The sequence below is a fragment of the Echiichthys vipera genome (assembly GCF_963691815.1).
Source record: "Echiichthys vipera genome assembly, chromosome: 18".
Taxonomy (NCBI): domain Eukaryota; kingdom Metazoa; phylum Chordata; class Actinopteri; order Perciformes; family Trachinidae; genus Echiichthys; species Echiichthys vipera.
The window spans coordinates 8,446,136-8,462,264 of NC_139843.1; the positions used below are offsets into that span (position 1 = coordinate 8,446,136).

Consider the following 16,129-nt stretch of genomic DNA (forward strand, 5'->3'; position numbering starts at 1 on the left):
AAGTGTCCCTCCTTCTTTGTAGGTCAGAGTTCAGTTTCAGTTCTGTGCATATGGTTACTACCCGAGTTGATTTTTGTGTTATGTTCTTATCTGTATCACAAGGGAAGTATGATGAAGTTCCTCGGAGTGGATCCCACAGGTGGCCAGAATGTGCACCGTTCTGCCTGAGTCTCTTGTCCTTTCTGGGTCGCCCCTGAACCGCCACTGTGCAAAGTCTGAATCAAGTCCTAATCCTGCAAAACGAAAACCAGTCTACACATAGAGAATAAATAACCATTACTCTCTACTCAAATCATGGCATATTTTTATTTTCACCTTTCAGTCTATTTCTTCCATATCTATACCCAGATGCAGCATTCAAAGCATTGTAATAAGTCTGTATATTTTTGTAAATAATTATTTATTGCCAGATGCCAGATAGTGAAAGGAGGAGATGGGAGGACAAATGGATGATGGCGGTGGTAGAAAAGCACTGTGCAAATGTCTGGCGGTAACTTATCAATAAAATACTTTTTTCCCCAGTTGTTTCTTTATTCTCTTTTTTCTTATGACTCACACAGGAGATTACACATAAGATTGTGGAAACATGGTCTCCAGCGCCATTTAGTGGTGAGAGTAATAATTACAAATGGGTGGAAGAGAAGAAACTATAAGCTGTCAAATGTTGGTTGATGTAGATAAAGTTATTAGTAACACACTATTACCATTAAAAGCCATGCATTCACAAAAAGTACAGAAGTGTTAACAGATTATATTAATCAGGATTATAGTAGTAAAACTTAAACAAGTGCCAATGTAATGTATGTAAAATCTTAAAAGTAACATAACTGGAAATATGTCATTATTAGATATTTATTTTATATTTATCAAACTGGCTTTATGGCTTGTTATATCTTAAACTTGTGTAGCGCCTTCAGTCTGATCGGAGGAACACAGTATGACACCTACACTCTCTCTAGGTTCGGAGAGCTGGTAAAAGTTATTCAAACAAGATAGCGTGAAGTTAACGGTTGACAGTTTATTGCCACAGGTAGCTTATATTTTGCAGTGTATGAAAATGAAAGATACAGAAAATAAAAATATAGAGCTCTTTCAAAAAAGTTGAAGAATAATAAAATAAAAGAGTTCAAAAGAAAGTGTCCCTCCTTCTTTGTAGGTCAGAGTTCAGTTTCAGTTCTGTGCATATGGTTACTACCCGAGTTGATTTTTGTGTTATGTTCTTATCTGTATCACAAGGGAAGTATGATGAAGTTCCTCGGAGTGGATCCCACAGGTGGCCAGAATGTGCACCGTTCTGCCTGAGTCTCTTGTCCTTTCTGGGTCGCCCCTGAACCGCCACTGTGCAAAGTCTGAATCAAGTCCTAATCCTGCAAAACGAAAACCAGTCTACACATAGAGAATAAATAACCATTACTCTCTACTCAAATCATGGCATATTTTTATTTTCACCTTTCAGTCTATTTCTTCCATATCTATACCCAGATGCAGCATTCAAAGCATTGTAATAAGTCTGTATATTTTTACAATACAGGATAAGTATTTAACCATGACACTTACCTATCATGAACCTATATTTGAGCATAAATGCACTTATTTATTCTAACAAAGCACTATTTATATTTTTAAAAATCTTTGTTAATCAATATTTATATTTTTAACCATAGATGATATCTCTTTAAAACTCTTTTAACCGTAGATTAACAGTATCAAATTATTCTTTTTAACCAACATGAACCAACTTCAGTGCAGTTAAACACATTATGCGCATTACTTTAAATAAAAAGCACTTTTTTAAATTACAACTGCCATCATATCAACACATATGCCGTGTCTTTCTCTCATATGCTACAGTCGTGGCAATTTAGCTTAACCAGCGCTACACCGTTAGCATTCCTATTACAGGTAATACCTGAGTTAGCTTAGCGGTGCTAGCCGCGATTAGCATAAGCTTCGCGCAAGCTCGGCTAGCGATCTTTTTACAATTACTTTTCAAAGTTCACAGTGATATTGCAGGTTTGAACATTGGAAACACATCGGGGTCCAGACTGGTTTTATAAACACACTTCGAGGAAAGGAATTTTGTCACATCATGCTAATATCGACAGCTAACCTCGAGGCCTAACGTTAGCCCTTTAGCATGTAGCATAGTTCTTACCGGAGTTCCCAGAGGCTCAACATGGTGAAACCGGAACCCCTCTCTCTCTCAGTCACACTTTCCCTTCATAACAGAAGATTTATGTAGATACTGCCCGAGGATTCATCATTAATGTACGTGTTTTTTATCATGTTTTAAACCCGGTTAGTCAGCTTGTTTACGTCCGGGTGCCCTGGTCAGTAGCTCGGCTCTGAGTAAGATGGCGCTCGACTCAGGGTGATGTCACGTTCAATGGTCATGACACACTGAGCACAGGGCTGATGCGCCACCACGTGGTGGGACTAAGGTACTACATTCAAATTACATAAATTGGTTTAGTAACCATGTCTTAGTATTATCTTGTATTATCTTATTTTATCCTTTAAACAAATCTCTTTAGGGTATTATTGTTGGATTGTTTAGCTCTCTGTGTGTCCAGCTGTGTTATTGATTTGTTTCTTTTAAAAAGCACTTTGCGCTACATCACATGTTATAAAAGGAGCTAAATACAGACACTGTCCCCATATTTAAGAGTAAACTTAAAACTTTTCTTTTTGATAAAGCTTACAGCTAGGGCTTATGAGCCCTTAGCAATGTTGTTATTTTTAAGCTGATTTTGTTCTGCTTATTTATGCTGCTATGGGCCTAATCTGCCGGGGGATAATACTTTTCCAGATCCTCTGAGCTTCTCTCCTCTCTGTCTGTATCATTCATGTCTCATCAATGCATGTTACTAATTCAACTTCTCCCCCGGAGTTGTTTGTGCTTTGTTGTCTCGCAGGTCACTGCTGATTGTGGTGGTGCCTGCTGCCTTGGTCCTGCATGACGCTTCCTGCTGCTGCTATAATCTATAACCTTAGCTGTGCTTGTTTCTACTATTCTGCTGTATTAACTGCCATAACATATAAGTCATATTCACATTACTATAGATATTATTATAGTTACTGGAAGTGTGTCTGTCTCTGTCTTTGTCTCTCTCTGTCCATCTTTCCGTCTTTTCTCTCTTTCTCTCTCCTTTTCTTCCTCCCTTCGGTGCAGACAGATGTCCGTCCTCCACAGAGCTGGGTCTGTCTGACGTTCCTGCCTGTAACAGGGAAGGTTGTCGTTGACACCGTACTCTACGGGGGAATTGTTGGGTCAATGTAAATCATAAATAAATCATAGAGTGTGGTCTCTACCTAGTTTGTAAAGTGTCCTGAGATAACTTTTGTTATGATTTGGCACTGTAATCCATAACCTTAGCTGTGCTAAGGTTATTACATTGAATCGAATTGAATTAATAGTATTATTATTAATAATAATAGTCATACTTATTATTATTATTATTATCATTCAGTCCAGTTAACTTTCATTTTAAGTGCAATATTTTGGTAGTTAATTCTTGCCTAGATAAGAATTGAATTCATTGTTCTTAACTGATAGCACTAATTCAAGATTAAACATCCTGGAAGAACGCTTAATGTGTTTTAAGTAACTGTGTGGACAGATACAAACCTTTTCACGGTCATTAAATCTGTGGTTCCTAAGAAAGCCGCCCGGGCCTCAGGTAAAACAAATCCATTGTATTTACCTGACACACTAAACCTGTTAAACCGGTTTCAGAGAGGGAAGTGCCGAAACGTACACACACGCGCACACACACACCTGGTGCGGTGAATGAGCGACGTCACTACTGCCAGCCTCATTGAGGTGAAGAATGAGGAAGACGAGTTCATCCGCCGGAGAGAGAGAGAGGATACAAGTCATTGTAGAAAAAGACAGACTTTCAGTGTGGCTCATTGAAGCGTATAATTAGATTTGTATTCCTTGTTCTGATAAATCCCGCATCATTAAGTGGAAAGTGGAGGGATGGTCCACAGCTGTACCAACGGCTGGTGCGCTCGGTTTGTGGAGCGGCACCAGTCCGCGCTCAGTTTTGCTCTGCTGGTTGTTGGCTACATCGTTTACCTCCTTATCGGCGCCGGGATCTTCTCCGCCATCGAGCTGCCCTACGAACAGGAGCTTCGTCGGGAGCTAAAGGAGGCCCGGCAGGCCTTCCTGAGCAACAACACCTGTGTGTCCGACGCGCGCCTGGAGGAGCTTCTGGCCCGTGCGCTAACGGCCAATAACTATGGAGTGTCCGTGTTGGGTAACGACACCGAGCGGAACTGGGACTTTGTGTCCTCCCTGTTCTTCACCAGCACCGTGCTGACCACAACAGGTGAGGCCTGGGACACAGGTGTTACAACTGGAAACTCTCCGTCAAGTCATGCGTTATAAAGGCGTTTGTTTGTTGTAACTAATGGCTTTATGGAAAAAGATACAGACACCCCCCAGACATTTAGTAGCCTAAGGCAATGCTTATGAACATAAGTTTGGTTTTGGGTCTTTGGGATGCCCATTTTCGCCAGTCAAAAGAAAAAATAGATGAAAACGTGATGAAAAAGATTCCTTAAGTCCTTATAGTAAGAAAGTAGCCTGTCTAAAAAATATGTATTTTGTATCAAAATAATGGTATTGCAAATGAGACTTAAATAGGCTAGTAATAATTCATCTGAAAATAAAGAAATGAGACATTTTGCCGTGAAAAAGTATTTATTTTGAGAACGTTTTTCATTATTGTTGTGATACTAAGTCGTTATTTCTGCCACACTCAGTCATGGTGTTGAGATAATAAGTCATTATTTTCAGATACCAAGTGATTATTGTGAGATACTGAGTCCTTATATTGAGAAAGATTCTCACCATAAGGACTTACAGGATCTTTGTTTCCCATCACATTGACTGAAATGGGCTTCCATACATAGCCTATGTTTTTTTTTGCTAAAAAAAAAACCCCATTATAGACGCATCTACTCCCTCTCCAGAATTTAAAAATATGCATATTTCCTGTTTCAAAAGTTTACCTGGATAAAATATATCTCCTTCACTAAAAGGCCCTTTCTTATGTAGCCTAAGTTAAATACTGGTCCATGATTGGCTCTCTGAACTAGTTGTGATGTCACAAAATCCTGCCTGTATATATGATAGTTCAAATGTTAATAAACTGTCAATAAAAGACAGTTAGAAACCTTTTAGGACTTACGTATATAAGAGACCGGCACCGTTATGCCACTGTATATCATCATAAATAGCATACAACAAGAAAAAGGTTATTTGAAAGTCACTGAAGACAACATGTATGTGGTCTGGTAACCTTTTAGGTCATTTAAAAGTTTATGCTCACATCTTGTCCGACTATAGCTGTGCACTACTTGTTAGCAGTAAGTAAGAACCAGAGAGATGTTCGTGAGGAAGAATAAATGTTGCTTGTGATGAGAATTGACGTCCCTAAAGCTCCATAACAAATAACTGAGCCTCTGTCTTTCTTCCTTCTGTCTAATTACTGTTATGTGTGTTGAGCTTTATGGGCTCTAAGTGGCTCCTGGAGAAGAGAAGAATAACACCTCTAATAACAATCCTGTAATTAAGGCTCTGCTGCATGTTTGGTTGTGTTTTCAGGTTATGGACACTCTGTTCCTCTGTCAGATGAAGGGAAGGCCTTCTGTATCTTCTACTCCCTCTTTGGCATCCCTGTTACACTCTTCTTCCTCTCTGTTGTGGTGCAGAGGATTATGGTCTTGGTGACTCGACGTCCAGTGTCCTATTTCCACCGTCGTTGGGCCATGTCTAAATCGAAGCTAGCAGCCATTCATGCCACCTGCCTAACCATCATCATGGTCGTGCTCTTCCTCATTATCCCTGCATGGATCTTTGTCAGTCTGGAGACGGAGTGGGACTTTCTGGAGTCTCTGTATTTCTGTTTCATCTCTCTGACGACCATAGGCCTTGGGGATTATATCCCAGGAGAGGCCAAGAGTAAAGAGGCCAACCCACACCCAACGCTCTATAGGCTGGCCATTACAGGTGAGTAAACTGGCTGGATACACTGCAGTTGCTTTTTAGGTGGAAGCATTTTATCTCCAAAAAAGTAAGCCAGTAACCAATTTAGAAAAGGTTTCAATAGCTCCAGCCTTAGTGCATCTTCTCATCCTGCAGCAAATAACTTCCCAACCTTGTTATATGGAACCCCAAATAGTTGTTTACCTGCGCCTCAGTTTGTCCCAATTACAAGTTGTAAGCTGTAACCCAACCATGAAGTTTTCAACTGAATGATTTTAGAGGCCCAGAGAGGTGAAAAGTATCCAGTATTTCACAAGAAATTCAACAAGACTAAGAGCCTACAGCCATGCAAACATGCTCACAGTGATAGTGCTAACATGCTGATGTTTATCAGGTATTGTTTACCATGTATACCATCTTAGTTTAGCATGTTAGCATTTGCTGTTTAGCAATAAACACAAAGTGCAGCTGAGGGGAGCAAGTCTAATGCTGTGTGTGCACTGAGTGTACTGACATTCATGCACTGTGTGCCCTATGTACTGACACGGTCAGTACACTCAATTCCCCCAGTGAGTGCTGTCTCAAATCACACACTGCGCCCTGCACTTACCGGAAATTACTATAGTATTTTTTCTCCGAAGTCAAAGTCCGCTTTATTGTCAATTCTTCACATGAACAAGACAAACAAGGAATCGAAATTATGTTCCTTCTGTTTATTTTCCAAAAAGCTTTTCCAACAACTCCTCTGGCTCAGCACACTGCCGAAAAACCATTGTGGTCCTCTTTTAACAGTTATAAAGTGAATCAAAAAAGCCAGTTCGAGGGTGGAAGTGTGCGATTTGGGACACAGATTCTGTTCCCCACCTGTATGTCCTCTTAATATGACACATTAGTGAGACCCTTCACAGGGTTTTATGTTCTCAGCAATGCATTTGTTTCCTTGGGCAGTTATGTTGAAATCACCCATCTACAGCATCTATTGATGTTATCCTCCTTGACACATGCACGCTCAAGTTTGCCCACTTTTTTACCATTCAAACTGTATTTGAAACGCCCGTCTACTTTCATTCTTTTGCATTTTGAACTGCAAACATAGCTATTACCAGTCTCTTACAACGAGGACCCTGGGTACATAGTGATGTCCCCCGGCTGAGGCTAATGGGAATGTCGTTAGTTTAGCCGGAATCTGTTCAGAAACCAAAGCACTGAACTGATCGAAGTGTTGACCTGATGATTGGGCTCGATTAAAAGTCAGCAAATCACCATGTAACCCCTTAACTGAAATTAAAACATAAAAGATACAATAATCTGAATACAGGTTTTCATTGGACACATGTTCATAACAGGTTCAACATGTTTTTCAGCCCTTTATATTTTAGCTTCTTTAGCTTCTCTGATTGACAGGGTTAAACAAAGCAATGACTTTTAGCTACTACGCCCATATATTTATTCACCAACCCTAGATTTGATCTTATTAGTCATACTCTACTGGTCTTTGTTTCAACATGCTGCCATTGTGTGTGTGTGTGTGTGTGTGTGTGTGTGTGTGTGTGTGTTTGCTCTCCCAGTCTACCTGCTGCTGGGCTTGGTGTTTGTCCTAGTGGTGCTGGAGACGTGCTGCGAGCTTCCCCAGATGAGACGCCTCAGACAGAGGTTCTACCGAGAAAAAGTTAAGGAGCTGGACTCTGAGACCACCAACATCATCGACCGGGATCACATGAGCGACCAGCGGAGCGACCCCTCGGATCAAGTGACAGACCAACCACCAGTCATCCCTTCTGTGTCAGAACAGGCTGCGTCCCTACGGCAGGACGGCAAGTCAACGCCTTACACCCCGACTGTTAACGGCAAACTGAGATGACCGTCATACATTGTATTTAAGGAACAGGTCTATAAATGTGTGCTCCCCTCTGACTGTTCATAACATACCAACTTTGACCTTTAAATGTGTATGTATGAGTATATCAGGAGCACACTGGTGTGTATATCTACATGGGTCACTTAATCACATGAAAATGGCTTTCTGCCATTGCCAACACCAACAGACATTTATGGCGTAAAAGCAGGAACCACCCACAGACTATCAGGATGGCATTGTTTTCTTGTTCTCCCCTGTAGCTGCATTCCCTGCAGATAAGAGCTAGATCTGTGACACAGAGGAAGGGCCGGGTCCCCAAACGGAGGGAAACCCCACAAGGTTTCACTTCCTGTCAAAGTCTTGATGCCATAATTCCAAAGCGGCACAGTTTGCTCTAGAGGATTTCACGCCCGCTCTTAGCACTTTATATAATCTATTTGCGTAGGAAAATTGTAAAAAGTAGTATAGCATCAATATTGAATATTGAAATTTCCATTCTTGGAAGTAATGTAGTTTACATTATGTGAAAGGGTTCAGAGAAGAAAATCAATAACATGGATTGGGTAGAGAAAATTATAGACATCTGTCAGTATAACACAGCAGCACCTCAAACGGCAGCCTCCGTATTTACCATACAAGTTCAACAGAAACTGAACACTATGACCTTCCTTTTTTAAGTGTTCATCACTTTAATAGTGCAACTGATAAAGTTGGGGATATTTTATTTATTTTTTACTCTGGAGAGTAACTAAAGTTATGAAAAGTAAAAAGTCCAATATTTGCCACTGAAATGTAGGAGAGTACAGCAGAAGTATTCAAATAACATATAAATACCTCAAAATTGTACTTAAGTACAGTAGTTGAGTTTATGTACTTAGTTATTTTCCACCATTGGATGTACCTAATAATAAACTGAATGTATTTCACTGTGGTAATCATCCTGCAGTGTGTACCGTCCACCACTAGAAGGCAGCACTTTCATTCTGTACACAAAAGCTTTAAAAATGCAATTATGCAAGAATGTGTCAAAGTTACAACTGAGGGTGAGGGAGCATACTGTGTTTTATTATCCATTTACTCACTAACAGAAACAGCTTTTTTTTTTTTTTTTAAGGATATAACTTGTCTTCCAAAGATCATTTTGTTGGTATATGGGTTTAATTAAGAGCGAAACTTTGTTAAAGTTTTTATAAAATCCAATCAGCTTTCTGGACAAAAGGTAAATAAATCATGCAACATTAAACATTTTATAATTCATGATATTGTTTATATTTTACAAATGACAAGTGATTCAAACATTTTATATAAACTTGGGTTACTTTATTTATACAGTATCATATTCACATCATAATTCAAGACACATACATGCAGACTGATGTGCACACACACACACACACACACATACAACACACCCACACACACACACACACACACACACACACACTCAAATTCAATCATACCATCTCACACACACAAACACATAAACTATCCTTCAACCGGAGAAGCAAAACTCACTCTTCAGAAAGAGTGGAGACAGTATTTGTCCTTCTGTAATGTCCTTGAGTGTCCACCTGAGCTCCAGGACTGTTGTGATGTGCAGCAGGCGTTGACCTTTTGACCTCCCAACAAAATCTTATTCACAAATTGGTAGAAAAGTCCACACCAACGCACTCACAAGCCCTCACATCCCCTCATATATACATCTGTGTGTGTGTTTATACGATCTGTGGCTGTTTGGAGCAGCGGGGCCACAGAGGCCGCAGGCTGAGGATGAAGAGGATGAAGATCAGTACTGCGATGACGGTGACTATGGAGACGTAGCCGGCGTGGGGCAGAGGGGGAGAGTCAGGAGCCTCAGCTGGAATCATATTGGTCAGATTCAACATGTAGCCCAGCGTCCAGCCTGCATCACTGCCTTTTATCTGGACACAAACACAGGAAGAGGGAAAGCTATCACTGATGTACTACAGGCCAGTATACGGTAGCTTGGAGGTATTCTATACTTTTGATATGGGGTATTTACTTATACATACATAAATATTATAAATAGAGATACTTTTGCTAATTGTCTGTAGTTTACAATGCATTCCCCGCTGCTAATCATCAACTACATGCTGTTGTTCTGCTGGGGACATGGAAGAGGGCTTGGCATGTTTGTTTTTCATGCAGCAGTTCATTCAATCCAAGACAATTCTCTGTAAGGAAATGGTAAAAGAAACCTTAAAAGTTGAAACTACTGTACATGCCTAATCCTTACCCTAACCTATCCCAGTTTCTAATCAACTTCTTTTTTGGAAACATCACAACACAATTAATTATACAAAACAAAAAAGGATCCTGTCAAATTTAAAAAGTAGATATTTCAACACTTTTTGATTTTAACCCCATTATGGCTACATCTAGGTATTGATTAATTTGTTTTTAATTATTTATTGTGTTACGTTGTATTTTTTATATATAAACATTTATAATATATATGTTATAAACCCCTTTTTAACTTTACAATTCAATTTATTAATGGATATATATATATACATTTTTGTCTTGTCCGGCTACTGTCCAGTCTTCCTGTTATTGGAAGACTTAACACGTTTGTGGTTGCTGTGGTCGTCATAACAACAGTTAATTACAGCGTGTGTGCTCTTGATTGCCGCTCTTAATGGCTTTACACACCCCATTATCTCCGGGTCTAAGGTAAGTTCCTGCTCCTGTGTTTTCATTCACCGCTTGTGGTGTTTTTGCTCAGCTGGCTGTTTTTCCTGTGTTTCAGGCTGTTACCTGCTGCTGTTGGTACTTTAGCTTGAATTTCTTACCTTGAACTCATCTGCTGTGTGCTGCTAAAGTGCATTTGCATTGGTGTGAAATGTCATTTAATGTAGCTGATATGAGCAGGGATGGATTAAGGAGGTCATGGCGCCCTCGACTAGGCTACTCTGAGTGGGGTCCCCTCTTACTCATAATTTCAAAACCAAGGTACAAAATCTGCAGCGGTACAGAACCCCTTCGTTTTGTCAGTTTATGGACTTTCCTTTCAGCCTCCATTATTACTCCCTGCTCAATTTCTATTTTTTTCTGCCATGCTGTCCAATAACAGTGGTGCATTGTCTGACTTTATGAAACCCTGGAAACATGATGTGACAGTTGGGACAGCTGATTGGGTAGATGTCGCCACATCATTGCAATAACTAAACAGATATCACATTTTTTCTAGTTCTGCTCTTCTGCTGCTTTCAGTATACTGCTTAAATGCATCAGATTCCTTGTTGAATTAAGGAAGGAAATTATTCTTTTATTGAACAAAAGGCAAATTTAAATCAGTGAGTTAAATTTAAAAGTGTAGTTTTCTCCTGCACACTGCACTACCCCTGCGCTACATACTCTAACCCTCTCCTCAGTGTAATATTTCAGTGTACTGTATAAAGTTTTATATGTAGGGGCTGGCTGTGGCTTTGCAGGTAGAATTGGAAATTCAATTAATCACATTCATCTGCTGTTAATATTTAAGCAGGCAGGAGCAATCATTTGTATTGATGAGTTAATTGATTAGCAGAATCCTAGTTGGTGTTTGTATTATGTAAGAGCTCCCTCACAGCAGAGCCTTTTTTACCCAATGCAACCGTATAACCATTACCATACCGCTCAATTCCTTGACATAAGTGTCTCCAGCTGAACTGAGAAAATATGTATCAGGTGTTTCAGACGTCGTCTGGTAAGGTTGCTGTGGGTATTTTTTCAGACTGAGCCAGTCTACGATTTCATTCTTCTCAACTGAGAAACACACTCTAATCTTTTTAAACACTAGTTATGCTGTTAAAATCAGTGTGTTTAGGTAGGCTAAGGGCTGACGAGAGGTCACCCAGGAGAGAGGTGGTTGAGGAGTAATGTCAAAGTTGAGGATCAGGGACAGCCCTTCCTTAATCCATAAAAAAAAAAAACATTTTAAAAGAACAGCTGGTAAAGTCTAAAACTGAAATAAGTCAGTACAAGGACACACTTTTGCAAACACACTCACAGCACTCTGAGGTGTGTGAGGAAGGAAACAAGTGGACTGTGATCTACTGACCTTTTTGATTAATTTAATGTCGGAGTAGGTTTCTGAGGTGAAGTTGTATCCCTCTGTCAGCAAGGTGAGGATGTACGTGCCGGAGAAACAGTACTCAGCCAAATATTTTAATTTTACATCTGGATGCTGCTGCGTTATCTGTTCAGGCAGGTCAAATACAGGGATATAGTCAACGTACAGTAATATAGGCATGCTGCAGGACGTAGATAAGGCAGGAAAGCAGTTAGATATGGCAGGCCATTTGTTTTATGTGATACATAAATATGCCCTGACCTGATTCCAAGGTGTGGCGCAGTAGCGTTTGAGCTTTTCCTTGACAGCTTCCAGAGGGATGGATGTATCAGTCAGATTGAGGAAGTTCATCACAAAGTAGTAAGCAGAGAACGCCTACAGTGACAGAGAGGAAGAGATAAGGCAAAAGGAAATGACCTTCTCCTGGTATCTTTAGCAAGTACAGTAATCGTTCATAAATACTTTATTCTCAGAAGGTTTTTTTTTCCAGTCTCACTGACTCAGGATGTACGCACAATTTAACAGCACCATGTTTTTTTTTTTTTACAGAAACAGCACTCCTGTTACTCTGGATAATTCTCTGGTGACTGTTTTATGTGTAATATTTATTTGGGGAGAAGTAATTCCAAGGAAAATTGCCCATACAGTAAGTTCTGGATTATGAATTGAACTTTCCAGAAGCAAAGTTCCATTCATGCTGTTTGTGTAACCCTGCAAAAAAGATAAAGTTTCTCCTAGGCCGCTTACTGTATATATGCTCATAAATAAAACCTGATAACTGCGTTACATTACCCCATATGGCCCCTGTACAAGTGGCTGGAAGACCCCGTTGAAAGAGCATCGGCTGTATTTGCAGTAAGTAAAGTTGAAGACACTTTTGACAGCTTCCTGACATTGTAGGAAGTCTCCTTTCCCTGTGTGAGTGAAGGTTGCGGGAGCTCCTTGGGGTTTCCTGTCTGACACGCAGGGGCTGTCGTAGAGGACCGAGTAGTTCTTTGTCGCGGTGTAGCCAGGGTGGAAACAAGGATCTAATATTGTTTCTGGACCTGACTAGGAGCGAGAGCAAGAGGTGTAAGCGACACAGATAGGAAGTTGAAAGTCAGCATCATTACACATTTCAGCCGATCACATCTCTATTGAATATCATTATGTATCAAACTATCTCAGAGCAGATTTAGATAGTCCTTAAATGTCAATAGAGGAAGGACAGGAATGTACCTGAGACTGGCGTGCCAGCGTCATTCTTAATGCTTGGTCTTTCCCGTAACACAGGAAGCTGTGAGTGTACAGGTTGTAGTCATTTCCGTAGAGTCGGAAAGTCACAGAGTTGCTGGGCGACTCTGAACCGTCAAAATGGTCAGATACAAAGCTAATCTGAGTGGAGGCCCCTCCAAGATCAAGGGCACCTGTAGTTTCCAAGCCCTGCATCAGAGGCAAAAAGGCATTGAAGTCGGAGAGATACACACAAAGCACATTCAAAAGAGTACAAACTTGCATGGACACGTATGCAAACGTACATGCACAGACCTGTTTGAGGCGGTCATCCAAATAGTTGACTGTGACCCAGCCAAAGGCCCCTTCCTCCTGGCCGCTGAGTATTCTCGCTCCCTGATAGGAAAAAGGGAACTTTTGCAGGGCTTCCTCCACAGCCTGAAAGACTTTGTCTGACGCCGAGCTGTTCTCCATACTACACACACACACACACACACACACACACACACACACACACACACACACACACACACACACACACACACACACACACACACACACACACACACACACACACACACACACACACACAAAACACAAATTCATTAGACTGATTCACATCCATAATTCAAATCAATACAGCCACACATACATAATTGACTGTCCCATATATAATGGATTTGGCAGTAATATATTCGATGCTCCGGCAGTAAAGTTCATGCGGAGATAAATCACAAAAAAGGCAACAGGAAAAGGCTACAGATAGTAGCACTTCGACTGCCAGTGCAATCACAATTACAGAGTAAAGGCTTGGGACACACCAGTGTCAGCATGAAAAGGCATGCTGTTACTTTCTGTGGATGCAAATTTTATTATGGGGGATGTGTTTGAACATGTGTGCCATACTTCAGCAATCTCATTCCAGCAGTAGCCCCCAGATAAAGAGGGGTCTGGTGGTGCCTTTTCCCGGGCACCCACTGCTCGGCCTCCTGCATGCACGCTCTCAGAGACTCCCCTGCCTTCAACGGAGCAGACGCATAGCTGGAGATACCAGGGCCTGCAAGTTGGGGGAAGTGTCAAGAGGAGGGTGAAGTCATTAAATGTAGTGACCATAAAACACAATAACATATCATCAAGTTTAGAGATGCTTGAGAATTGAATGTCATATGTACATATCCATGAGCTGGCATGGGAAGTGCTGTGGACAAAAAAAAAGCTTGGTAAGGATGCTATCAAGGTGTTGGCTTCCTTTACGCACACTTAATATTCCCCATCTTAAGTATCCAACCCTTAAATTGCTCTATTAGAGTTTCCAAGTGGGCAGCCAGGGGTATACCTGATTAGATATCCAGCATGAATGGGCACTTTCTCCATAGTTGTGTTAACTTCTCAGTTAATGTTTCTGGGTTAAATTATACTCCTGGTGTTAGTCTCAGTGAAACGGCTGGTACTGGAGTTTTAAGCCAACTCAGTGATGTGTGTTGAAACTAAAGTCTGTGGGATCTGTCGCCTGGTGTCTATGAAAGCGTTAGAGCTTTGATCACCAATGTAAATGACATGAAGAGTGAGGTCGGCACACACTGATAGTGCTTCCATAGTAAGCAGTCGTGGTACTTACAGAATGACTCACAGATGAGGTGTCTGTTCAAATGACTTTCTATTACATGGTGTGTGTTTAAAAGAGCTTTAATAATTCACCAAGGTTTGGTTGCATAAGGAGGTTGCCTTGAGGCTGAGGCACTTTGGACACACATGGATTTTCATGCTAGTTTCAGAACAAATGAAGCCTCGACTTTACATTTATCACAGGCATGTAAGGTACCACTTTATGTTGTAACTAATGGCTTTATTAATGGCTAATAAACAGGGCCGCTGCTAAGATTTTGGAGGCCCTAAGCATAAATAGTCAGAATGGTCAGGGTGAGCCCCCCCCGAAAATGTTTTGGAGTTCCACCAAAACCTTTGCTATTTATTCAAATCATAAAAATTGAATTTGACATGAAATAAACATATAACTATGAAAATGCATACATTAAGTAATATATAAAACAATTTGACCATTCAATGAATAGTTTGACCAAAAAAGCTACAGACCCTCCGGGCCAAAATCCAAATTTAAAACTAATTTAACATTAAAAACTACAGACCTGACAAATCTGAACCTAGTTTTATAAGGCTCCTCACGAAATGAGTAAGTCATTACTAGACCGTCATAGGTGTTTCATTTTATAATCAGTTTTCATATCTTCAGCCCTAAATGTGAGTAATTCATTGATAAAGAGTTCTACAACAATAATCCATCAAGTGCGGAGTTGTAAATGTTAATGAGTTTTTAATGAATAGATTTTGGCTGCAAATGCCTTTTTACAGAAAGTAAGTAGTTTAGAGCTGAAATGATTAGCTCCTGAACTGAATCCATTATTCATTAACCCATTATGAAGTACGTATTATTAGAAATGGGAATCAACAAGTATGCCATTATTTACGCATTAAGACACTTTTAAAATGTTTAGACTTTTGAAAATATATTTCAAAGTTTAAAGAGAGAGTTCATATCTTTTAAAGTGGGATCCTATGAGAGACTTATTGTGTTTTATTCAAAGTGGATGGTGGTCGGCACGCCCCCATTTTGAAGAAGCAGGCAAGAGTACAGATACAGAAGCTTAGAAATGTACTGCTGTGGATGGGTGCACACAGTGAAACGTATTCAGCCAGATAAAAAAGACAATAAAATCACTATAAATTTAAGTGTCTGACATATTTAGAATATTTTCACTGCTTTACCTTGCTGCCAAACAGCCCTTTTCAATTGGGACCTGACCTGTTATATCCATCTAAGCACACGGCATCTACTGTAGGTAATACACTGACTATGGATAAGTTCCAAACTTAAAAAGATAAAGTTCCTTGTTCTAGTGCTGCATTATTAGCAAACTTAACAGTTAGCACTCTAAGTGAAGTATATGCAAGTGCAAGTTCACATAAATAT

General features: G+C 40.2%; 2 protein-coding genes across 2 annotated transcripts in view; one reads left to right on the top strand and one right to left on the bottom strand.

The window, feature by feature from the left end:
- The first annotated feature begins 3,786 nt into the window (after window positions 1-3,786).
- Window positions 3,787-9,061, top strand: LOC310961006 (potassium channel subfamily K member 1-like). The gene is made up of 3 exons (XM_083932917.1): window positions 3,787-4,334; window positions 5,615-6,019; window positions 7,564-9,061. Exons 1-3 carry the CDS (start codon window positions 3,983-3,985, stop codon window positions 7,854-7,856), a joined length of 1,050 nt encoding a protein of 349 aa, XP_083789043.1. The 5' UTR covers window positions 3,787-3,982; the 3' UTR covers window positions 7,857-9,061.
- Window positions 9,062-9,239: 178 nt separating this feature from the next.
- The window catches only part of entpd1 (ectonucleoside triphosphate diphosphohydrolase 1), a 16,652-nt gene continuing 9,762 nt past the window's right edge, over window positions 9,240-16,129 (bottom strand). Inside the window, exons 4-10 of the mRNA XM_083933238.1 lie at window positions 14,047-14,197; window positions 13,456-13,615; window positions 13,147-13,350; window positions 12,721-12,978; window positions 12,190-12,303; window positions 11,917-12,054; window positions 9,240-9,775 (exon numbers count right to left, since the gene is read on the bottom strand). Of these exons, the coding sequence (XP_083789364.1) occupies window positions 9,569-9,775; window positions 11,917-12,054; window positions 12,190-12,303; window positions 12,721-12,978; window positions 13,147-13,350; window positions 13,456-13,615; window positions 14,047-14,197 (1,232 nt within the window). The 3' untranslated portion in view covers window positions 9,240-9,568. The remainder of the gene's footprint in view (window positions 9,776-11,916; window positions 12,055-12,189; window positions 12,304-12,720; window positions 12,979-13,146; window positions 13,351-13,455; window positions 13,616-14,046; window positions 14,198-16,129) is intronic.

Excerpts from the sequence above, each read along its gene's own strand:
- LOC310961006 (XM_083932917.1), top strand. The coding sequence starts at position 3,983 with ATGGTCCACAGCTGTACCAACGGCTGGTGCGCTCGGTTTGTGGAGCGG. Across the intron at positions 4,335-5,614 it reads CACCGTGCTGACCACAACAG|GTTATGGACACTCTGTTCCT; the intron begins GTGAGGCCTGGG and ends TTGTGTTTTCAG. Across the intron at positions 6,020-7,563 it reads CTATAGGCTGGCCATTACAG|TCTACCTGCTGCTGGGCTTG; the intron begins GTGAGTAAACTG and ends TTGCTCTCCCAG.